Genomic DNA, 24,007 nt, shown 5'->3' on the forward strand with positions numbered 1-24,007 from the left:
TTACCCGCTTACCTGACGAGCGGTACTCGGCGTGAAAGTGTGGCGGTGACAGCACTCGGACTAAACGGCACTAGTGCTCCCGGCGGTGCAATCAACGGTGCCGAAATACCGGGACTAGACCCGGAAAAGCCTAGACTGGGGCCCACCTCACCCCGCCTGATCCAGTCCAACCTCTCCCTTTTTCGTGCCCGTTCAGTCACTCCCCTCCCCCTTAAGCAAGTCAGTGTGTATTTGGCGTAAAAAAGGGACCTTCCAGACTGGTTGGAAGAACGCTGACTGGTGTGTATTGCCTCCCCTTTCAGGCTTCTCTCTTTTCCCCCCCTCCCATCTTGTGACTCCGTATTTGTAGAAGGAGTTACTTGGAAGGTGGTGCCTGCTGGAGACTTCATTAATTAAAATTGGACTTCTTGCCCCCTAATTGATTGATCATATATAGTACTATCTAGAGACTGAGCAGCAAGTTCGTATGTGCTGACTATCGCTTTCACCAAACCCCCCCCCCCCCCCCCCCCCTCTCCTCCTCCCCCTACAGCCAATCTGACCAGAACCAAAACCAGACCAGACAAAACCAAACCAGACCAGACCAAACCCAACGTGAACCAAACCCAACCAGGCCAACCCGCACCCACTCTTGCTTTCCACCACCACCGACTCCCTACTAACCCGACGGCCTCCATCACTTTCCACTCCTCCCCCCGTTTCCTCCCTCTCCAACCTACTTACCTCAACTCATCCCATCTCTCTCTTGACTTTACTACTTCCCTCTCCTCCCTCCCCATCTCTATCCCCATCAACTCACTCTTCTCTTTCTTCATCTTCTCTCTCTTTCGTCTCTTTTTCTTATTCTCCGTAGTCCGATTCTTAATCCCACACAGTCACCATGGAAGGTAAGGGCTTCCTGCCACCTTGCGTCTTGCTCGCTTCCCAAGCTTCTCACTCCCCCTCCCCCCTCCGTTACCCCCCTCAACGCCCACCTTCACAACTTGGCTAACATCTTATTTTTCCATCATCTAGAGGAAGTTGCTGCTCTCGTCATTGACAATGGGTATGTTACTTTGGGTTCTCGATGATTTTGGCGATGGATTCGTCCTGCTTGTTGTGGTTTCTCGCCAGCTCCAGGGGAGATGGTGCAAAACATACGTCCCCTTTTGGGGCTTGGTCGCGATGATGAACTTGAATGGGATTCTCGCGGGCGTTGCTCTATTACTCCCTCTGGCGCTTATGGAAAGAAACTAGGACAGCTCGATCGATTGGCACGCGAGGCTGTAGTCTGCTCGATTATACTGACTTCTGTGTTCTCAGTTCGGGTATGTGCAAGGCCGGTTTCGCCGGTGACGATGCTCCCCGTGCCGTCTTCCGTAAGTCAACCCCCTCCTCATATCCGCTGTGCTGGATATCCTTCCTCCTGGCTTGATGGGTTCTTCCCACTCTTCATAGCAATTGCCACCCATTGCGTCCTTGCGCTGGGTTGCTAGCTTATGTGGGGGCGGTGAATTACCCGTCATGTTAGCACCGGTTCGAATAGTCAACTAACTTGCGGTACAGCCTCCATTGTCGGTCGTCCCCGTCACCATGGGTAAAGCTCCCCTTTGTTTCCCCCAAGTTGGCCTGTTAGGCTGGGTGATCGGTTTTATCTAATGCCGCCCGCAGTATCATGATTGGTATGGGTCAGAAGGACTCCTACGTCGGTGATGAGGCACAGTCCAAGCGTGGTATCCTCACCCTCAGATACCCCATTGAGCACGGTGTCGTCACGAACTGGGATGACATGGAGAAGATCTGGCACCACACCTTCTACAATGAACTCCGTGTCGCTCCTGAGGAGCACCCCGTCCTCTTGACCGAAGCCCCCATCAACCCCAAGTCCAACCGTGAGAAGATGACCCAGATCGTCTTCGAGACCTTCAACGCCCCCGCCTTCTACGTCTCCATCCAGGCCGTCCTGTCCCTGTACGCCTCCGGTCGTACCACCGGTATCGTTCTGGACTCTGGTGACGGTGTCACCCACGTTGTCCCCATCTACGAGGGTTTCGCCCTTCCCCACGCCATCTCCCGTGTCGACATGGCTGGTCGTGACCTGACGGATTACCTCATGAAGATCCTGGCCGAGCGTGGTTACACTTTCTCCACTACCGCTGAGCGTGAAATTGTCCGTGACATCAAGGAGAAGCTCTGCTACGTCGCTCTCGACTTCGAGCAGGAGATCCAGACCGCTTCCCAGAGCTCCAGCCTCGAGAAGTCCTACGAGCTTCCCGACGGTCAGGTCATCACCATCGGCAACGAGCGTTTCCGTGCTCCTGAGGCTCTGTTCGCTCCTAGCGTCCTGGGTCTGGAGAGCGGTGGTATCCACGAGACCACCTTCAACTCCATCATGAAGTGTGATGTTGATGTCCGTAAGGATCTGTACGGCAACATTGTCATGGTATGTTTTTTCCTCGGCCCCTTGATGAACACGGAGTGGCCTGATCACTAACCCACCTCTAGTCTGGTGGTACTACCATGTACCCCGGTATCTCCGACCGTATGCAGAAGGAGATCACTGCTCTTGCTCCTTCTTCCATGAAGGTCAAGATCATTGCTCCTCCCGAGCGCAAGTACTCCGTCTGGATCGGTGGTTCCATCCTGGCCTCCCTGTCCACCTTCCAGCAGATGTGGATCTCCAAGCAGGAGTACGACGAGAGCGGTCCCTCGATCGTCCACCGCAAGTGCTTCTAAGGTATGTGCTTATCATCCAGAGATCACGTCGTATCTTGCTAACGGGGTTTCTATCTAGCTCTTGCGCGTGATCCGTTTCGTACTCTCGTATTCCCCCATGTATTAAAAAGCCCGGAGACACTGGTGACTTGCGGGCCTCTCTGACTCGCACTAGGAGGAAGATCGCCTGAAAAAGGAACTTTTATTTTAGCTGTGGAATAGAGATGGTTTATTTTTTTTTGCAAACGCGTGTCACTACGGCCGCAGGCCACTTTGTGGCGGCAACGAGTAAGAAAACCGGAGGGGCACGAGAAGCGGTGTAGGCGAGGGAATGTATATGGGACCGGTGAACTTCTTTTCATTCAAGTGTTCGACCTCGTGTTTGGCTCCTCTTCTCTCCTGTTGGGCCCGTTTCTGTGCCATTCTTGCCTTCGGGCTGGTTATAGCTTAAAATGCTGCTGCGAATGTTGATCTTCTGTGGATGATCCAGTCTGCTTTTCATCTTTCTGTTTTTTTCACTTTTTTTTTTTTAATTCCTGCCTGCCCATTGAGCTCGTATGACTATCTATGACCTGGTGTCTTTTTCACGGCTTCAGCTGCGACTCCCCGTAGGGCTTCTCCCCGTAACGCCCCTTGTATACAGCCCCACAATCAATTAGATGGCCTAGATCTCGTTCAGCTATCCGCCGGCCTCGTTGTCAGCCTGTCACAGCTATGGAAGGCCACCCAGACCTGAGAGGACCATCGACCATGATGTCATGCCAGCCCCTTCTAGACCGCGGGGAAAGAGATTGGAGGTGTCCGATCCAGCGGCTGTTTCAGCTCAGCTCAGCTAGCTAGTCGTAGCTACTAGGCCAGATGGGTAGTCGGTTTATATGCTTGGTAGGAAGCTGTGTGGAGTCTGATACAGCCCGGATCGCCAATATATACCATTATATTGAATACTGCCAGAAACGGCTATATCTGTTTATAGAATAATTGTTTCAAGTTGTTTGAGAAGTGCTTAGTTGCAGGAAGAGAGTGTCATACATACTACTGATATGAAGGTATCTACTATGAGTATCATCATCCAGGGTATAGATTTCACTTATTTTATTTCTAGCTAGGATGAGAGGAGAAGCGAGTACTGATCGATACGATGTATCTTCGGTTCGTAAGATGGTTAGGATGATGGGAACTTTGTAGTATGCCTGGTATATGAGGCACATCTATACAGTTCAAACCGACGTTTATGACTGGGAAGAAGAATTGAAACAGTGGAAGTCTTGTATTCATTCATTCAAAAACGTAACTGGATGATATCAAATAATGCAAAAAAAAAAAATTGAAACGAAAATGAAAGGGGAGGTATAATCCCTCCTGCTTTTCTATGAATTCCATCTCCCATCCCAACCCGCCGCCCTCCGTGATTTCTCTAAGTTTGACATCATATCATAACATAACTATCTTATCAAGATTCAAAATTATCATATTTACGCATCCCATGTCTCCAGACCAGTCAGGATACAGCCTTCCTCGCCCTCCTGCTTGACCTGGAGTTCACCGATCTGGTAGACCGTCTGGCCCTCCTTCTGGAGGAGCTCCGTGATGGCACCCTCAGAGCCCTTCTCCACAGCCAGGATCATACCCACACCGCAGTTGAAGGCGCGGGACATCTCCGTGGCGGTGACGTTGCCGTTCTGCTTGAGCCAGCGGAAGACAGGGGGCAACTCCCAGGTGGAGACGTTGATGTGTGCGGCCAGTGTGGCGGGCAGCATGCGGGGAACATTGTCGAGCAGACCACCACCGGTGATGTGAGCAAGACCCTTGATAGCGGCGGAAGAGGTGGCCAGGGCCTTCAGGAGGGGCTTGACGTAGATGCGGGTCGGGGTGAGCAGGGCCTGGCCCAGGGTCTGGGGGCCCGTGGCCGAGGGCATGGTGAAGGGAGCAGGGTCCTGGTAGGACAGACCCGAGCGCTCAACGATCTTGCGGACGAGAGAGTAACCGTTAGAGTGGGGACCGGACGAAGCCAGGGCCAGCAGGACGTCACCAGCCTTCATGGCGGTGGTGTCGGGCAGGATGGTGCGGGCGTTGGGGCCGGTGGTGTTGATGGCACCGACAGCGGCACCGACGGCGTCGTAGGACTCGTCGATGAAGAGACCGGGCATCTCCGCGGTCTCACCACCGATCAGGGCGCAGCCAGCCTGGACACAGCCCTCAGCGACACCGGAAACGAAGGCAGAGGCGGTGGGGACGTCAAGCTTGCCGCAGGAGTAGCAGTCCAGGAAGAAGAGGGGTTCCGCACCCTGGACGACCAGGTCGTTGACGTTCATGGCAACCAAATCGATACCAACGGTGTTGTGCACGCCAGCAGCGTGGGCGATCTTGAGCTTGGTGCCGACGCCGTCAATGGCACCGATGAGAGTAGGAGATTCGGGGTGGTAGGCGGAGTTCGCAGCGGCCAGGGAGAAGAGACCACCGAAGCCGCCGATGACGGCGTCGGTACCGGGGCGCTTGGTCTGGGCGACGGAGCTCTTGATCTTCTGGACGAGGTCATTGCCCGCATCGATAGAGACACCGGCGGCGGCGTAGGTGAGAGACTCCTGGTGAGCAGCGGCAGCATCCCGCTGGCGGAAGGCCCGGTGGGCGATGTCCTTGCGGTAGAACATGTCCTCAAAGTGGATGGTGGCAACGCCCTCGTAACTCTTGCGGACGGCCTCCTCGAGGCTGGATGCGGTGGCCGTGGAGGCAATGACACGGCCGCCAGCGGTCTGGAGCTCGTCCCCGACGAGGTTGGTACCAGCGTGGAAGATCAGAGTGCCTTCGGGGGTAGGGTCCAGGGTGATCTTCTTGCCCTTGGCGTAGGAGCCGGGGTAGCCACCGGCCACGGCGATAACAGTGGTGGAGAAGTCGGGCTTGACCTTGATGGAGACACCGTCGAGCCAGTGCTCGGTGCAGGCGACCATGATCTCAGCCAAGTCGGTGTCGTCGGTGAGCAGAGGGAGGAGGGTCTGAGTCTCGGGGTCACCACCACGGACATTGTACTCGAGAACCTTGGGGCCATCCTTGGTCATCATGAGACCGGTGAAAAGGATACCGACGAAGGGGAATCCTATGAGGTGATTATGGTCAGCGAAGGAAAATAAACCGAAAACAAGACGGGGAAAGACATACCATCTCTGCGCATGCCATCCACGGAAGGCTGAATGATGGAGCGGTCGATCTGAGCGAGAACCTCCTTGGAGGAGATGGGGGTCGGGGCGTAGCAGCCCATACCACCGGTGTTGGGGCCCTGGTCGCCATCGAAGATACGCTTGTGGTCCTGGGCGGCGGGAAGGGAGCGGATAGTGTAGCCATCACTGAAGGTCAGGACACTGAGTTCGTCACCCTCGAGGTACTCCTCGATGACGACCTCGCTACCGGCCTCACCGAACTGGTTCTCGACCATCATTTCACGGAGGGCCTGGTGGGCCTCCTCCTTAGTAGTGGGGATGATGACACCCTTTCCACCGGCCAGACCATCAGCCTTGATGACGACCTGGTGAGAGACGGAGTCGAGGTACTGGCGGGCAGGCTCATATTCGTAAAAGTTCTCATAGGCGGCGGTGGGGATGTTGTGACGCTTCATGAAATCCTTGGAGAAGGTCTTGGAGCCCTCCATGCGGGCAGCGGCCTTGGAAGGACCGAAGCAACGGATGCCAACTGGATTGGAGCGATTCAAGGTTAGTTACAAACGGAACTGCAATTGTTCCATGTCAACGGACAGACTCACCGGCCTGGAAGTAACCCTGGATGCCGTCGACGAGGGGAGCCTCAGGACCGGGGACAACGAGGTTGACACCATTCTGCTGGGAGAAAGCAACAAGACCGGGGTAGTCATTGCCCTTGATGTTGACACTCTGGATCTTGCTGTCGGGACCCTGAGCGGTGCCTCCATTGCCGGGAGCGACGTAGACAATGTCGACGCGGGGAGACTGGGTCAGTTTCCAGGCCAGCGCATGTTCACGGCCGCCATTGCCGACGATGAGAACGCGCAACCGTTCCGTAGTCATGGTGAAAGGTGCAGGGTTCTCTGAGGACCTGATTGACAAGAATAAGGTCAGAGAAGGAGCACAAATGTGCGATTAGAGGGTGGTGAGAGGAGAGGAGAAAAGAGAGGGAGAGGGAGAGAGAGAGTGTGGAGGAGAAGATGGAGTGGATGGAGGGGCAAGTGAAACCCCCCATTGGGATACTTTGACTCATGGTTTCTTTTCTGTCAAATGCCCCAGAGCAAGTCCAATTGTAGAGGGTTCCATGCAAAGAATAAAACACTTAATTACTAACCTCAAGAACAGTCTGCACACAGAGTTAGAGGAGCGAAAGTGAAGAGCGAAAGCAGCAATGGGAGCAAGCAAGCAAACCAAACTCAACTCAGTCGCTGGGAATTTTTTTTTTTGACTTTTTTTATCGATTGGCGGCACGGCGGGGCCAATCAATGGCACCTCCGACCCCGGATTCGGAGTACAGCAGCAGACATAGTACAGGGTAGATGAATAGTTATATAGTTGATTGACATGAACATTTAGAACAGTAAGAAAAAAAAGAAGTGAAAGTATTAGAGAGATATTTCTCTTTATTTCTCATTGTTCATAATCAAGAGGGTGAATCTCTCGAGTGAACAGTTGCACTTTCTCAACTATACTCTGCGGGTACTTGGGGGGATACTGGCTGGTACTTGCTGGTACTTACTGGGTACTCCTTGGGTAGTACGGAGTACTTTGCTTGTTATCAATACCCGTTCGTATGGACAGACAGATTACCACGCCGTATCCAGCACCGTATACTATTACTGTATGCATCATACCAATTACAAACAGCGTATTAGATCAACTCCCCGGGCGGTGAACACACACCGACCGGCAGAAAATCCGAAGCGCGGCGAAGCTTCGAAGGCAAAAAAAATGTAGCTTTTGATCAATTCCTCAATTCATTGCTTCTCAGCGTGCCTTCCATCCTTTAAATCCTTCTTGGGCTGCTCTTGCATTCTTCTACCATTGTCGCTCGTTGATTTGGCCCGAATGTATCGGGCCACCCTGCGGTCTGTCTCAGACCCTTTGCGCGAGCATGTCTGTCTTTCATGCTTAGCTCGCGGCCTCGAAGCCCAGCCCTGGGCTCGCCGCTTCCACACCGCGCCCAGGTTGCGCTCCCAGGCCACCGAGTCTTCTTCCACTGTCGCCATTGAAGAGCAACTGAAGGCGCTGGAGAAGGTATGTATGCGAAATCGGGATGCTACTATGAAGGGCCATTATATGGAAGCTCGAAACCCATGAATGCTAACGGCCTGCTGCTGCGGACAGAACCTCCCGGATAGAAGGACACCCGCCCATGTGAAAAAGTCCCTACGGACGCAAAATCCCAAGTCACCTCAAAATGCAGACAAGAAAGCGGTCCGAAAGGCCGCCAAGCAAGAAGCGATGAAAGTACGCAAGAAGGACCCTGCAAACCAAGCAGCCGACGCCGAGACTCCGAAGGAGGAGAACAAACAACCGGAGCAGAAGGACAAGAAGGACCAAAAAGCTCGCGCGCAGCAGAAGACTTCTCCTGACTCCTCTACATCTCCCAAGCCGCAGGTATCGGTCAGTCAGCTTTACCATTCCACTTGGACTAGCCAGGGTCTAACTCAATGCCAGGCCAACAAGCAGTCTACCAAACTACAGCTCCCTGTTCCAATTACCGGAAAGGACACCGGCAAGATCAATGCAGACCGTGACTCCGTGAAAGGTGCGTCTTCTTCAAAGCGACATAGGAAATTTCCTGCTGGATCACTAACTAGCGCAAAGCCCTCGATGTTGAGACCCCCGAAGTTCCGCAACTAGCCTATGGGCTAGACAGAGTGCTGTTCAAGTAAGTTGCTTCCTTTGCCCCCAGAAATAGTCGATTGCAAAACGGAGCTGACAGCTGCTGCCTTGTACAGCCCGGGAGTCTATCATCTTCGGGATCCGCGATCGCGCGTTTACAATTTCGATCCATACCTTGGCTCCATTATGCCTGTCACCGAATTCGATTTTGAAGCGTTGAAGGAGTACATCACCTCATCCAAGGACGAGCAGCTGCGGAGCCTGGCGCAGAAGGAGAAGAAGAAGTACATTGGCTCCTCTTCCAGTATGACATCCGTTCTGTCGCACTTCCACTACCTCCTGTCCTACTGGAGAGAGGTCAATATCCAACAAGTGTCGCGGGGCTTTCAGGAAAGGTTGCGGACCTTCACGCGACTCTTGCGAGCTCCCTCGGCCATGTTTCTGCGCTACCAGAACGGCGTCTATGCCATCGATGCCGACAAGGAACACGATACGGCCAACATTCTCATGAACCTGGGTAAATCGATGGAGAAGCTTTTGACCATGCCAAAGGAGGAATTCGAGCGCTACCGACGATCTAGCTCCAACAAGATCTCCGCGGAAGAGGAGCAGGCAGTGCCCGAAGCCTACCACTACTCGACATACGGCGATTTCCTGATGCGTTCACAGCTGGATGCCTACGACCCGCGGCTCCCCGGCACCGGCATGTTCGATCTGAAGACCCGGGCGGTGGCATCCATCCGCATGGACGCCAAGAACTTCGAGCACGGCCTGGGCTACGAGATCCGGAAAGCCCATGGCACGTACGAGTCGTATGAGCGCGAGTACTACGACATGATCCGGGCGGCGCTCCTCAAGTACTCTCTCCAGGTGCGCATCGGCCGCATGGACGGCATCTTCGTGGCCTTCCACAACATCGAGCGCATCTTCGGATTCCAGTACCTCAGTCTGCCCGAACTGGACATGGCATTGCACGGCCAATACGACACCGCCTTGGGAGACCGGGAGTTCCTCCTGAGTCTGCAGCTCTGGAACAAGGTCCTCAACAAGGCGACGGCCCGATTCCCCAAACAATCTCTCCGCTTCCACTTCGAGACCCGTGACTCCACGGCCGGTCCACCCTACATGTACATCTTCGCCGAGCCCGTCACAGACGAGGAAATTCACGCGATCCAAACGAAGAATCAAGCCGAAATCGACGCCTACCAGCGCCGCGTGCTTGACCTACCCGGTCGCGCCAACGAAGACGACGACACAACAACAAACGACACCGAAGACATCCCTGCCGACTTCGAGTCCTCCAGCCCCGCCGACGACCTGGCCGAAGACTCAGCCACAACCAAGTCCGAGACCTCCCAGGACGAAGCCGAGACGACCCCAGGCAAAGAAATCATGGGCTTTGCCCTCACCGTCCGCAACATCGTGGACGGTGAATACGTGGACCGCCCGATCCAGTTCCAATCCCCTAACAAGTGGTCCGTTGACTACGAACTGAACCACCTTGACAGTTCCAAGTGCTGGAAACTCTACAATGCCTGCCAAGAACGCCGCCGGAAGGCACTCTCCGGCCGCGGCGAGGACGAGACTGATGTTGCGGCCAATACGTATATTCGCCGCCTTCGCGAATACGCCAAGAAAGGTCGCAAGTACCGCAAGGAGCAGAATAAGCTGGATGAACAGGAGAAGCTGGTCGTTTTGCGCGATTGAGCCTGTATTCGTCCTCTTTCTCTGTCTCCTGTTTTCGGCTAGGCGGAACGGTAGATTGAAGATGATTGATTGATTGATTCACTGATGGATGATTACTTAAACTATGGCCCGCGGTGCGAGGCTGCAGTCATCTATCTAATCAATCGATCAATCGATCTACTCTCCGACTCCATTCCATGGTCCGCTCCCCATCCATTACCAACTATTTACCTCAACAATACTCTATAGATACCTCATGTTCCTCACACCCCATATGTATGTATACTATAATGATTCAAATATTCTCCTTTCACATCTCTGCTGCAACGAGCGTCGTTGTAGTTGCAGGGTGCTGCTCTTCCGTGGAAATGTTCGTTCTCTCTTCTTCATATCATTATTGTAGACGTGATAGGCATTGTAGGTCTGTCTATCTGTTGGTAGCTACTTGATACTTCTTGACACTGCTATTTAATGAATAGTAAAGTATAGATGTAGTTAAGAAAAAAAAAAAAAAAAAAAAAGGCTATGGTGAACGGCCAAGATAAATGTAAGAATCAACCGAGATATCATCCCATTGTAGTAAGTAGTATACACATGTATTCACAGATGGTTGCTCTCTACACATCATATCAACAATACACCGACTGTGCTGACCCGACCAAAGAAATGAAACAATCAATTACAGGCCACTCATTCATGGGTCACATGGTCTTTGTCCCCTGCGGGTCAATTCTCTCCATGACGGAGAATATTCTCTATGACATTAACAATTAGGGCATCAATGGGCTTCAACGAAGATAAGTCAACGAAAATAAAAAAAAGGTAAGGCAGATCTGCAAAGCACCATCAAAACCCAGGGTTCTCGAAAGGAAAGTTAAGGAACGCCACCTAGCCCTTGCGCCAAACAGCAAGATGCGAAACCAAAGTGCTCTTGCTTTTCCTGGAGCAACTGCCCCTCTTGAGGCAACACATGACAGAAGGAAATTCGGAGATGAGAGAGGGACATAAAAGGGGTGGTCAGCGTCCGGTGGACACGCCAGGAATCTGAGTACCAGCTGGCGAGACAGGACACAGAACCAAGAGGGAAAAGAGAAGAGGTAAAGGAAACAATGGACGGTCAAGGACTGATGAGAGACAGAGGAGGAGCGAACGCCGTCCACTGCCTAGGGAATCGGAGCTTCGGTAAGGGGATGGAGGGAAAAGAAAAGAGAAGGTGGTTGGATGTAGATGGAGAGCCGAACAGTGACGGCCTAAAACACGAGGCATATCTTCGACTAGCGAAAATGCGCTTGCGAGTTATCGTGATTCGATTCATTAGTCATGTTTGAGCGAAGAACGAATGGCCCCTTAGCAGGGCATCACTCGAATTTCCCCAGGTCAAGGGGAGGTGGCGCCCACTCCAGCTTAGGGGGTCGGTCCGTTGAAACACACACAGCGCCAGATCTCATCTTCTCCAGCTTCTTGCGTTCTTTCGAGGCGCTGCCACTGAGGAAGCCGCGCAGCGTTGATGAGGCTGTTCCGTACGTACTCCTCGCACTAGCCCGAGTACTGGTGGAGACCGTACTGGAACTGCGGGCACTGCGGACGCTGCTGGACTTGCTGACCGTGGATGGTATAGGAGGCACAGGCACCGCCAGACGAGAGGATGATGTGCTGGAGCCAGTATACTCTGGGGGCAGCATGTGAGGAGCATAGCCTGGGACCGAGAAAGGAGCCGTCTGCGGGCGTTGTCGGAGCTCAGCGACCAGGCTACTCTCCGCATCAAGTCCCTTAAACATATCCAGATGGTCTTTCGGGCTCGTGGGCTCAATCTCCGGCGGCAACTGCACGGGAAGCTCCGGTGGTGGCTGGATCTCGGCTTCCGACACTGCCACATCTAGTTTCATATTGTCCAGCATCAACCCAAGGCTTCCGGCTGTGGTGGGGCGTCCGTCGCTCGAAGCGTCATCGTCCAACCCGGTCATATCATCTTCGATACCGTGGGCTAAGTTGTAGTTACGGTACAGATATCGACGGAGGCGAGCAACCTCACCATCCCATTTCCGGCTCAACGACTGGAGAATAACCTCGACGTCTTGCTGCATGAGGGGAGATGTCTCGGCAGGAACACTCAGGCTCGAGGCTACTGAGGCGCCGGAGCGGTGACCAGACGTTTGCTGCTGTTTGGACGACTTACTGCTCGTCTTTCCATTCATGGCGGCATGTAACGAACGACGGATAGAGCTGGTTGCCGAGCTCTGCGCAAGGCTCACATCCCGCTTCACGTTCCGGATCTCACGCCGGACCCGCTCGAGCGATTGGACCCGGTCACGATCCATGAATGACAGACTCAATAGGGATCTGTTCCGCTGCAGCCCATTTACCAGGACCGTGAACGACTGTAAGTTGATGTCATTGTTCTCACAGTATACTTCACGGAGACATTCATTGTCTTCCAGCACCGAGGCCAGAGTGTTTGCCCCCTGCAAGCCCAGTTTCTGATGCTCGATCCTCAGAACTCGCAAGGACTTGTTCTTTTTCAGACCAGTCAGGGCCAGATTCAGACCAATTCCGAACCGAGCGACATCCAAATGAGCGCTTTCTCCACTGATATCCAAATCTTCAAGCGTCTCGTTCTCCTCGAACATCAGCTGGAGCGCCTTGCACGTCTCAGGGCCGGCATCATACGGAAGAGAAGCCTTGGAGATGTCCAGGCATTTCAACGTCCGGTTCTTTCGCAAGGCCTCCACCAACTCCTGGAACTGCTCCTCCTTTTTAAAGTCAATCATCCTCATTGACATATGAGTTGGTGTCTTGTTTTGCGCAATGGCTTTGAAAAGGTACGAGCAGCCTTGATCAAGGCGGTTCTCATTGACGTGAAGATGCAGATCGCGAGGGAACCCGTTGGCTGTCATGGAATGCAGGAAGATGGCTACATCCTGACCGCTGAGTCCACACTGGTCCAGGCGAAGCACCCGCAGACCCCGAGATCGGTCACTGGCCAGATATGTGGCTATGGCATCGACAGTCTCCCGGTTTACGAGGGTCCGGCTCAGTGAGAGTTCCTCCAGGCGCCAGTTGAACAACGTCTCGGGGGTGATGAGAGGTTCTGTGCCCGAGGTGCGAGAGATACGAGACAAGTCGAGCGTCTTGATCTGACTGAAGTAGCCGAGGTACTGCTGGAGGATGTCGGGGCTAAGGCGACCCTGCACACCCGAGATGTTCATTGCCTCCAGAGTTGAGGACTGAGCGACGACCGTAGACAGGAGAAGGTCAAGATCGTGAACTGACAAGCCACAGTTGCCCACCTCCAATGCTCGCATGTGACTGGACCGTTGAGACGAGGCATCCACGAGATAGTCGAGATCCGAATCGCCCAGCTTGATACCGTTCAGCACCACCCAGTCAACACTCGTCAGCTCTCGTCGGCAGATGGGGAAAATCGCTTCAGGGATTCCACATCCTGGATCATGACTTTCACTATCCGACTTCGGAATGCGGCTCAGGGTATAAGAGAAATCCAGGCGGCGAAGCCACTTGCTCTTCAGAGTCAACGCACGCACTTCCTGGGACAACACCGATAGGTTCTCCTGACCCGGGATATGGATCGGCGCCCCAGCACGACTCAGCAGAGCGTCTTTATCCGGGCCGTAGAGGTCGCGTAGGCCTTGCAGAACATCCAAGCTGACTCCACTAAATGAGATAGACCGGAAGGATTCGTTGTATCGAAGGGCTCGCAGAACGGCTATCAGTTCTAAAGCGGTATACTTCTTTTGCCGAGCGGAGGCGGGCGGTAGGAGCTTGAAACACGGGGCATCATCGCATTGCACATCAATGGTATATCGAATGTTCGAAGTGTCGATGTCGTAACTGGCCGAGTAGGCGACCAATGTCCGGTCGAAGCAACCATAATCTTCGTCCAAGCTCACCGGGGGGAAGTTGCTCTCGTTATCGAGGTCCCGAGGAACGATGAAGTCATACGGTTGTTTGATCCACAAGGGACGTAAGAACTCGGTCTGTTGTCGAATCCAGAAGGCAATCTCCACGGAATGCACCGATGCGAGGAAGACCGAGAACGGTTTCCGCGTTGGCACACGGAACGTTAGATGCAAGCTATCGTCGCCCCATTCCATGGAGAGACAGGTCAGGTTCATCAGTCCGAATGAGGTTGCCGCATCGAGGTCACTCAAGGATACCACGGAGCTGCGGCTGGAGATCTTGTGCAACGGGATCAGGTGGAGCTTGTGCGACCCAAGGGCGAGATAACAGCCCGTCGGTGACAGTTTGGTGAGATCTTCGGATGACGCCCGGGCAGGGGACTTGCTGGACGCCATCTGGATCACCCGGAACATTCGAAAGGTCTCTGGATCATAATCCCGCTCGTACTCGAGCATGCGGACCACGCAATCCGCCGTCTTCTGGTCAAAGACCAGCGGGTCGGCCCCGCGGATCAATTCCGCCGCGGAGCGTATGCCCACCATCCACAGATTCAGTTCCTGGAAATCGGGCGTCTGCATCTGAATGAAGGTGGCTTTTTGAGCCCGTTCATCCACATAGGCCACTTCCACTGTAGACGACGGTCTGCCATCGTCTAACATGTAGACCGCAATGATGCTGTTCAAGGCAATGCCGGAAATGGACTCGCTCGCAGCGGCTAGCTGGGGGTCCTGTAAGGAACTGATGGAGGCGACGGACTGGCGGTTGGCCGCCACTGAGCGGGAGGTGAAGGAAGCCGGAATTGAAGGAAACATATCGGCGGCTTTGCTTTGGTTCTTGAACCGGACGAGATGCGTGTCCGTCAAAACCAGGTAATGGCTCTTCTTTCGCCACATGCCTCCTGTGATTGAGATCTCCCCGTGGTGCAGGATAATGGAGCCAATGCCTTGTCGCAGCTCGGGAGGGTCCTCATCCAGGGACGAGCCTTTGGAGCGGCCCAGCGACCGGTCGTCATCTTCTTGGGAATGCAGCGAGCGAAGGGAACCAAACACGGAGGTTCGTCGTTTCTGTATGGATTTCCGCCGGCTACGAGGCCCCTCAAGCGCCACGGTAGGCAGCGCGGTCACGTAGGTGGCCGACTCGGAATCGGCGGTGCCGGGACGACGCAAGCCACGGGTGGGCGTGGCTCTCGGGGGACTGGGGTGCCGGACCCCAAAGAAACCCGAGTTACGTCGCGATTTCTTCTTCAGAACCTGGGCATCGTCGGAGGGCGACCGTTCATGAGCGGCGGGGGCGGGAAGGGAAGAGGTGGTCATTGATGGGCTGAAGACGCTCAGGCTCTTTCTCCGCTCTTTCTTCCCCAGACTCTCGGCCATGACGGGGGGGAAGCAGGAGGGCGGAGAAGACGGTAGAGGAAAGGGACGAGGACGCTAGAGGGCGAGACGAGCAGGAGCAAATTGGAAGTCAAGGACGATGTGCCACATCGAGGAGGCCGAAGTCGCCGGGGGGAGGTCACTAAATGGAAGAAAACCGGTAAGAAAAAAAACAAGGCCACCGACCACTGGGGGAGGAGCATGATGGGACGATAAGGATGGATAGACATGGCTGCAGGCCTAGCCTAGGAGATTGAGACCCCGGTGGTGACTAGTGAACTAGAGGGGTGGAGCAGGGCGAAGGAGCACAAATGAGGAGCTGTGGAAGGGAAGAGGGGGAGGAAAGGCAGGTGGAACATACAGCAATCGGGCCAGCTGCCATCGATAGGAGGTGAAGAATCAAGATGGACGCGCAGGGAGGCGGCACGATTCGACGTGGCAATGGAAAATGGGAAGAGAAGGGGAAAGAAGTCAAACGGAGACGGGGGATTGGGGAGAGAAAATGGCGCAATTTGAGATTGGGCGCTTGGAAAGAGAGAGAGAGATGGAGATGGAGAGAGAAAAGAGAAAGGGAAGCAAAAGAAGGCCAAGGAACAGTCTCGATACCAGATGAGACAATCAATGAGATGAAAGGCGACAGGGACAACCTTAGGATAATTCGTAACTAAAGTAGAAGAAGAATAGAAGAGAAAGAGAATAACCAGAAATACAATGGACCCGAAGAAGAGCTTAAAGAATACGTCGAGGGGGGAGGAGGAGGAGAGCAAAGGAAAAGAATGGGGTGGGTTGAGAGAACCGATAGTAGCGAGCGAGCGGAGGACTGTCAATAAAAAAAAGTACGAAATTGCAGCAACACCAATGCGATGGCGATTGAGATGCACGGAAGAGGAGAAATGGAGGGGGGATAAGAAAGAACGTCCAAGCACACTCCGGGGCAACCAGGGACGTAAGAAAAGGTTACAGTCTAGGCCGTGTCAATGGGCGAGACAACGCAACACCCTCACCATCAGAACACCGGAAAGGGGAAAACACGAGAGGAGAGTGAAGAGAGAATCGACGAAAGCGGACGAGGCGCACAAGATAGAATGACTGCTTATCTTTCCTTTCTTTCTTTCCTTTCTTTCCTGTCGTGTTTACAACGTCAACGTCTCAGTGACCCAAAGAAAGCGATTGTTTAAGCGGGCCCCAGTGAGGTGAAAAGATTGGATCGAACCAGTTCCTGAACGGCAGGCAATCCGGAGAAAATTGAGCTCAGGAACTAAAAACTGCTGCAGCGCGTCTTTTGGGTTTATGATGTCAGCGCCCGGAGCTTCTTCGGATCCCGCTGAAATAAGGAATCAAATTCGGGGATCCCGAGTCTGTACTCTCTGTGTGTGTGTGCGTGTGTGTGTGTGTGTGTGATTGATGACAAAATAAGAAGTAGAGACTGAATGAGTACGAACTAGTTGACTAACTAGGGAGAGAGGGGAAGATCCGATTTACAATTCCCTAAAGAGAGAGAGAGGAAGAGCGAAAGACAAGAGGGAGAGGGAGGGAGAAAGGGAAGATGGGAGGAGAGAGGAGGAGGGGAGGAAGAGAGAAAAGAGTGGGGAAAAAGACTAAAGGGACGAGGGAAATGACGGATCAGGGGGGGTAAGGAGATGGAGAGATGGAGATGGAGATGGAGAGGCAATATGGAGCAGACAAAGAGAAAGCAGAAAAGAATGAGCAAATGATGGTGGCAATGCAACAGCACAACGAAACACAACACCATGAATGATGAGCCAATGTGGATGGATTGACATGACGAGGCGAGGGAGAAAAAGAGAGTTTAGTTACTTCTCACTTCCAGTTACTCTCTCCGGAAAGCCGATCATCCCAAGCTCGCCGAATGCAGTTTGTGCTTTTTGTCTGGAGATGGATTCTCTCTCTCCCTCTCCCTCTCTCTCTCTATACACCTACACAATCACTACTAGTTATCTACGGAGTACTGACTACTACTACTACTTCCTTCCTATCTGACAATCTGACTAGGATGAATCACCAGGATGCAACTGCACAGGATGCGCAGGATGAAAAGAAGCGTAATAACTTTAACTTCTCCTTCCACTTCATCCCACTGGCCGGTTTATTATAGAAGCAGCCGCCAACTACTAACCGCCGCCTCACCCGTCCGCCTCTCTGGGATTGCTTGTCCTGATTCCACTAGAGAGAGACAGTCGGATGGCAAACTGATTACTTCAGGAACCACACTAACCGGTCCTTTCGTCTCCCTTCGACTCCATCACTAAACTACTTGATAACTAACTAATCCACTCACTAACTGTCCTTGATGCTCATTTCCCTGTCCCACCGTTGCCCCCCCAGATGGAGCCCTTTTTGAAGCCGATCGCCGGTGGATTGAAACGCGTTCGAGAAGCCGATCTCCAGCCGCGTACACCCATGCAGGACTGGCCGCCTTCCTCTCTCACTCACTTTCTCGATTTCTCATTCCTCATTCCTGCTCCGGGGCTCCACTTGCATCCATCCCTCGCCCTGGCTAACCAGCTAGATTGCTTGCTAGATGACTTAGTAGCTACGGAATAGCTCCAGTTGGCCACGGTCTGGAGCGCTGCCAACATGACTGACAGCTGGGTAAAATGAACTTCGGGGTGATCAACCGATTGGGAGATCGCCTGCATTTGGGTTCATATTTTCTTTTTTTTCTTTCCTTGTTCATTCTTCATTTTACGGTGTGCACATTGCTCCCACCCAGTCTGTCTGTTTGCATCTATTCCCCTCTCTCTCCACCATATGATCTAGGCCCCCTTGTTCCTCCCTACTCTAGGACCGACCGACCCTAGATGAATACGAGAAAAGAGACAAAAAAGAAAGGCAAAGGAAATAAAGGGTGCAATAGTCTTGTTCTTCAGAAACAGAAACACCCTGTCAACTGGATCACTACTGCCCCTGAATCGAGGTCGTCATTTGGAAATTAGAGATCTACTGGCGTACACAAGCGGCCGATTCACCAATCTGGAGATCCTCCCGTAATCCCCACTGCGGCCGTTCGGGGACTGCAGCAGCATCGCTTCTGGACTTTGCTAGACTACTAGCTAGCTACTCTTAGCCAAACCCTCCCCCCTCCGCGCCCCCCCCCTCTAACCGGCTTGTCCACAGCCCGAACCTGGCCCGAAGGGTATCCAGTATGTTCCAGACTGGGCTGTCGCCGTGTTTCGCCTGAACCCTTCAAACACGGGGGTTGAGATCAGTGGAGAACCTCAGGTGCCCGACCTGAGGGAGAAACGGACTCAGCCTCTCCGGACATACTTTTAGCAAAGCGAGACAAAGCCCCGACCGACCGATGTCTTCCGATAATTTGCCTCTCACAACCACTGACATTAGAAGATGACTTGAGACAACTGGGTCCGTTGATTGATGTTGGAACTATAAATCTTTCAACCTTCAACCCGGAAATCAACTTTGTCGGGCATTCCCATCCATGCCTCCTGCTTACTCCAGTCCCCGCGCGGCTCTCTCCGCTTGTAGTTTCTCGAGCCGTTTGACCTTGCGAACATATTTAATGTATTCATCGACTCTGCGCTCCGCCCAGATGCACCCACCCAGCGTCATGGCTCCGATCTGGAGAAACACTTTGAACTGGGGCGTCAAGCCGCGGTAAATCTTCGAAGCGGGGGATAGCCACTCCGAGAAGCCCTCCAACGGGCGATAGAACAGTCGCGAGCGGAGGAACTCTTTCGAGAAGGGCGATTGCTTCGGCGGAGGTTGAGACGGGGACTGCGATGGGACGGGGGCGGACGAGGGCGACGAGAACTTGAAAGGATGAGGGAGGATCATAATCATATGCGCCAGGATGGAGACAGAGCCGAACTACACTGCTGTCAATACAGCTGCCTTTTTTCCCATTCACTCTAGCGCGTCTAGCTGTGCAGAGCAGATGTATAGAAGGAGAAGAAAAGACATACCCGAAAAACACCGGTCATGAAGCCGCGGACAGCCTCGGAGGTGATTTCCTCTGGGGGGTCGACATTATGTCGCTGATCCGAGGGTGGTGGCATTTCAAATATATGCAGTGGCAAAAAGACTACCACTACTTCCGTAGATACAGAATAAAATAAAGAAAAAAAAGAAGAGAAGAGAATAAGTAGTTAATGCATGCACAGCGGACAGAAAAACGACAGACAGACAGACAGACAGGCGCATGGCAGTTCTGCAAACCAATGACGCACAACCCAACCCAAACCCCGACCGACTCGGGTCAACGAAATGCCGAATCATACCTTCTGCCGTACTGTAAACCAAATTAGTAAACCAAATACCGACATCTCCGCGGGTCCGAAACCGCAGTTCGAAAAAAGAATCCTGATCAATCAGCGGGATCGATTACCAACTAACCACCAATTAACTATCCACTACTCAATTGCCTCCGAGATTGTCTACTATCCAACATCATCACACTCTCACCAATATAGACACACCACACCACACCACCCTCCCTACTCTCAGACAAAAAAAAGCACACCCACCAAAATGCCCCTCCCCGCGCGAACCGCCTCAATCACGCGCATAACCAACGAGACCAAAATCCAAATCTCCTTGTCCCTAGACGGCGGCATCCTGCCCCCCTACGAACCATGCGCTCATTTCCCAGCCCCGACGGACCCCGCTGAAGTCGAGGCCTCCAAGAAGGGCATCATCCCCAACAAAGCCGCCCCGCACGCCACACAATTCACCCCGACGCAGCAAATCACCATTAACACTGGGATCGGATTCCTGGATCATATGTTGCATGCGTTGGCGAAGCATGGAGGGTGGAGTTTGGCTGTGAGGGCTAAGGGAGATCTTTTCAGTATGACTACCTTTTTCTAGGTTCTATCTTATCTAGGGGTTGTGAAGTGGAATTGATATGCTAATGATAATGATGGTTATAGTCGACGATCACCACACGACAGAAGATACCTTCCTCGCGCTGGGTTCCGCGTTCACTGAAGCACTGGGTGCACGGCAATCGCTGGCGCGGTTCGGACGGGGCGATGCACCTCTGGACGAGGCGCTGTCGTGGGCGGTGATTGATCTGTCGAGTCGGCCGTGGGCGGTGATCAACATTGGGTTCCGGAGGGAGAAGATCGGGGATTTGAGTACGGAGATGATCACGCATGGATTGCAGAGTTTTGCCCAGGCGGCGGGAGTGACGCTGCATGTGGGGTGCACCTATGGTGATAATGATCATCATCGGGCGGAGAGTGCGTTTAAGGCGTTGGCGGTAGCGATTAGGACGGCGTGTACGAGGAGAGTGGAGGGAGAGGTTGGGGCGGGGGATGTGGTTAGTACGAAGGGGGTTCTCTAAATTATTTTATATAGTATCTTGTTGGTGGAGGCGTCTAGATGGTTCGGTATGTTGAATCAATCACAGTCAATCTTATGCATATAGTATACACTATGTCATGTTATGTTATAGATGACCAGATGGAGGCTCAGGTAGAAACACCCAAGGCTTGCGTCGCCCGGGTCCAGTATGCTTTTCTATCATCGTTGGCATTGGTCCCCACGCAGTCGGTGATGTATGCCGCCCAGCCTGCTTCGGACCCCGACTGCAACTGAGACCGCACACTAGCCGAGCACTGTGTGGTCAGGAACCATGCCCCGGAGCCGAAGTCGTAGTCTTCTTTGGCGAGCAAGAGGTTCAAAACCCCCGTTGGGTCTCCGGATACGCTGGAGAGTTGGCCCGCGAGCGCGGGAAGAGATGCCGCGTATTTGGAGTTGTACGAAGGAGATTGCATGTTTCGTGCTGTATACCATCATTAGCATCTATTGCTATCTATGTATGGCAGGATATGAGAGGAGTGAGACGTACTGCCCTGTCCCGGAACACCGGGAAAGTGGTTCTTGTTATACTTGAAATCGCCGCTTTCAAAAGCCATAAGTGCAATCACGGCTGCTTGCTCGGCGCGAGACGTCACGCCATAAGTGTCAAAAGACTTGGTTATATGCGGGACTGCCTGTTCCGCAGTAGCGCATTCCCCGGCTGCGGGGGGATTGTCGCACGTATTGGACGTGGGTGCAATAGCCTCGAGCTGCGCCACGGTGAGGGCAGAATTATCTCGGACACGGATCCGGCCAGCCGGAGATGCATACGCCAGCAGGGGCATGATGCACATGGTGCTCAAGATTGATGTAGACTTCATGTTGCTTGGATCTCTAGTGAATCAGGACAAAGGACAGAGGCTGTTGAGAATGAAAGACACCGTGAGCCTGCACAAGTACCATAAGGACAAGAAAGGATTATCAACAGGGACAGCGCCTTTATATAAGTCTTTCAAAGCATGTCATTGTTGAGACCTGGCATGCCTGATCAACTCCGCATTCCTGAGGGCGGAGTCAGGGTCTGGAGGGTCCTTCAACAGCCAAAGGCATGTAACAGAGCCTGGCCTGTTGCCACATGTTGGTTGGACCTTTCGTTGCATCTGGCGACACTGCGTTGGCATGTCCGGAGATTGCCAGAAACGCCTTTGGCCCAAATGTATCATGTATCATGCCTCCTTGTGCTGATATTGACAGCGATTGGAGCCTGGCGAACTTCCGGCCAAGGTGAAACGCCCGTCGTAAATCATAAGTCGTGCTTATCTGACCCCCTAACACCTTGATTGGTCGTGTGGAAGATATGATCTGCAGACTGTCTTTTGGAGCCTCGTTCTTCAAGACCGTTATTGGTCGTTGGGCAATGTTAATGGTTGGAAAATGGCCGCAGCAACACAGCACGAAACATCATCTTATATAATCAAGGAGTTGAACAGTCTCGAGACAATCACATATTAGTTTTATTTTGCCGTCCAGCTAGCCCCAGGCGTCTGCAGCTGAAAAATTCGGTTCCGTCTACCCAAAATCGAAAGCAAGTCTATGTAGTAACAGTAAAAGATGTAAGGTGTAAACAGACAGGTGCGAAAGTAACAACTGTGGGTTCAAGAAGAGAAGGTCAAAGAAAGAAAAGAGGAAGGTAAATCCGGACATCCAAGAAAGACAGATACAAGGCGAGCGCGCTGCCTAGCAGGTTGCCTCGCACAGATCAAAGAATCTTGCCAAAAACATGTACAAGCCGTCATGTGCTTCAAGTGAAGCACTGCTGTTAATCCATACCCGAAACTCCGTACATGCACCCCAGAAATCAAATACAACTCCCTGAGCGGATGAGATAAAACACAACTGAGCGGCTATTCCACGGGCACGACGAACAACGGCCGGGTGGAACGTGTCAGAGCGCTAGTAAGGCTGAAAAGGCACGCAAAGCATAGTACAAAGGGCGACGCTTAATCGCGTCGGCTATAGAGTTCGTACGACGTTTCGGTAACGCCGGCGGCCTCCTCGTCTTCTTTGAAGCTGACGCGACGAAGGAGGGTAGGCATCATGCGCCGCCCCATCCTTGTCGGCGAAGACAGGCGGGAAGCCGAAACAAAGGAAGGGATCTTCGAGTAGCGGTAACGGTACTTGGATCCCAACAGCATGATGCGCGCGTACAGCCACCAGAGCGCGAAGCCAACGACGGCAGCCAGGAAGAAACCGCAGACGGTGAGGAACACCCAGTGCTGGCCCATCCAGAAGATCAAGCGGGCGTCTTTTCCGTGCCAGCTGTTGCCCACGTGGTGCGTGAAAAAGCTCCACGAGTACCTGTTGTACTCATCGCGCATCAAGATGCGGACACGGCCTGACTCGCTGGGATTGGTCTGCATGTACTCCTTCCAGATCACCGACAAAAACAGGGGACCAGTCGAGTACATGACCGTGATGTACGGGAGGAGCCAATGGCGGTCATACGACTGCAGCAGCTCGATCGTACGCAGGAAGAAGGGGTGCTGGGGAACAGATCCCATGGCATCATTGGAGATACCGGTGGGAACAGTGCGACGGACCCAGGCAGGGTAGGCAAGAAGAGGATCTAACCGGCGATTGCATCCCTAAGATCCAGTCAGACATAGTCTCAATCAATGAAATAAAGGCTATACACACATCATCCAGATCAATGTAGGTGCCACCGTAGTGTGCCAGGACAAAGTAGCGGATCGAATCAGCACGCTGAATGGGATACTTGTAGCCATCGAACGTCTCGAGGAACCAGGGGTACTCGTTGGCGATGAATTCGCGCGACTTTTCGTTGGTCCAGAGCTGATTGAGATGCGTGTTAGCAAAAAAAGTTCATGTGAACGAAATGTACATCGACAAGGCTGAACATACAATGTATTCGTAGTCTGGGTGCAGATCAATGCAGCTCTGTTGGGCTTCCCTCCATACTTCCGGGATCGTTTCGTTCTTGTATGTCTGGTGGATGATCTTGGGAATGATCTGAGGGCGTTGTTCAATCAAACTGGAGTTTGGCGAGGGGAGCTCGGCGCGGTGGATAGCGTCGGCGGAAGCATCTTCCACCAGTAGGGAAAGAAGTGTAAAGACGCTTCGCACGAGGAATGTGACGATAATGAGATTTGCGATGAGGAAAATGAGAAGTCCACGTCGCATATTGACAGAGAGTGCAGGGGCCGTCAACGACACCTGCTC

The 24,007-nt window shown here is 53.1% G+C and overlaps 8 protein-coding genes across 8 annotated transcripts; 3 read left to right on the top strand and 5 right to left on the bottom strand.

The window, feature by feature from the left end:
• Positions 1–880: 880 nt before the first annotated feature.
• Positions 881–2,715, top strand: An15g00560 (uncharacterized protein; the record flags this gene model as incomplete). Its single annotated transcript, XM_003188864.2, has 6 exons — positions 881–887; positions 1,015–1,045; positions 1,303–1,358; positions 1,546–1,576; positions 1,651–2,422; positions 2,485–2,715. The coding sequence occupies 6 exons, from the start codon at positions 881–883 to the stop codon at positions 2,713–2,715; spliced, it is 1,128 nt and encodes a 375-aa protein (XP_003188912.1).
• A 1,451-nt stretch (positions 2,716–4,166) lies between these two features.
• On the bottom strand, positions 4,167–6,725 carry An15g00570 (uncharacterized protein; the record flags this gene model as incomplete). Its single annotated transcript, XM_001396559.1, has 3 exons — positions 4,167–5,785; positions 5,848–6,375; positions 6,446–6,725. 3 exons carry the CDS (start codon positions 6,723–6,725, stop codon positions 4,167–4,169), a joined length of 2,427 nt encoding a protein of 808 aa, XP_001396596.1.
• A 1,005-nt stretch (positions 6,726–7,730) lies between these two features.
• On the top strand, positions 7,731–10,217 carry An15g00580 (uncharacterized protein; the record flags this gene model as incomplete). The annotated part of the gene is made up of 4 exons (XM_059744436.1): positions 7,731–7,919; positions 8,010–8,433; positions 8,493–8,556; positions 8,627–10,217. 4 exons carry the CDS (start codon positions 7,731–7,733, stop codon positions 10,215–10,217), a joined length of 2,268 nt encoding a protein of 755 aa, XP_059602418.1.
• Positions 10,218–11,554: 1,337 nt separating this feature from the next.
• On the bottom strand, positions 11,555–15,487 carry An15g00590 (uncharacterized protein; the record flags this gene model as incomplete). Its single annotated transcript, XM_001396561.1, has 1 exon — positions 11,555–15,487. The coding sequence occupies one exon, from the start codon at positions 15,485–15,487 to the stop codon at positions 11,555–11,557; it is 3,933 nt and encodes a 1,310-aa protein (XP_001396598.1).
• Positions 15,488–17,934: 2,447 nt separating this feature from the next.
• Positions 17,935–19,521, bottom strand: An15g00600 (uncharacterized protein; the record flags this gene model as incomplete). The annotated part of the gene is made up of 5 exons (XM_001396562.3): positions 17,935–18,138; positions 18,458–18,546; positions 18,773–18,864; positions 18,960–19,333; positions 19,429–19,521. The coding sequence occupies 5 exons, from the start codon at positions 19,519–19,521 to the stop codon at positions 17,935–17,937; spliced, it is 852 nt and encodes a 283-aa protein (XP_001396599.3).
• Positions 19,522–19,993: 472 nt separating this feature from the next.
• On the top strand, positions 19,994–20,848 carry An15g00610 (uncharacterized protein; the record flags this gene model as incomplete). The annotated part of the gene is made up of 3 exons (XM_059744437.1): positions 19,994–20,312; positions 20,395–20,786; positions 20,825–20,848. The coding sequence occupies 3 exons, from the start codon at positions 19,994–19,996 to the stop codon at positions 20,846–20,848; spliced, it is 735 nt and encodes a 244-aa protein (XP_059602419.1).
• Positions 20,849–20,937: 89 nt separating this feature from the next.
• An15g00620 (hypothetical protein) lies at positions 20,938–21,612 on the bottom strand (the record flags this gene model as incomplete). Its single annotated transcript, XM_001396564.3, has 2 exons — positions 20,938–21,251; positions 21,318–21,612. The coding sequence occupies 2 exons, from the start codon at positions 21,610–21,612 to the stop codon at positions 20,938–20,940; spliced, it is 609 nt and encodes a 202-aa protein (XP_001396601.3).
• A 1,155-nt stretch (positions 21,613–22,767) lies between these two features.
• Positions 22,768–23,968, bottom strand: An15g00630 (uncharacterized protein; the record flags this gene model as incomplete). The annotated part of the gene is made up of 3 exons (XM_001396565.3): positions 22,768–23,412; positions 23,465–23,620; positions 23,690–23,968. 3 exons carry the CDS (start codon positions 23,966–23,968, stop codon positions 22,768–22,770), a joined length of 1,080 nt encoding a protein of 359 aa, XP_001396602.1.
• Positions 23,969–24,007: the final 39 nt, after the last annotated feature.

The sequence above is a fragment of the Aspergillus niger genome, assembly GCF_000002855.4.
Source record: "Aspergillus niger supercontig An15".
Lineage (NCBI taxonomy): Eukaryota > Fungi > Ascomycota > Eurotiomycetes > Eurotiales > Aspergillaceae > Aspergillus > Aspergillus niger.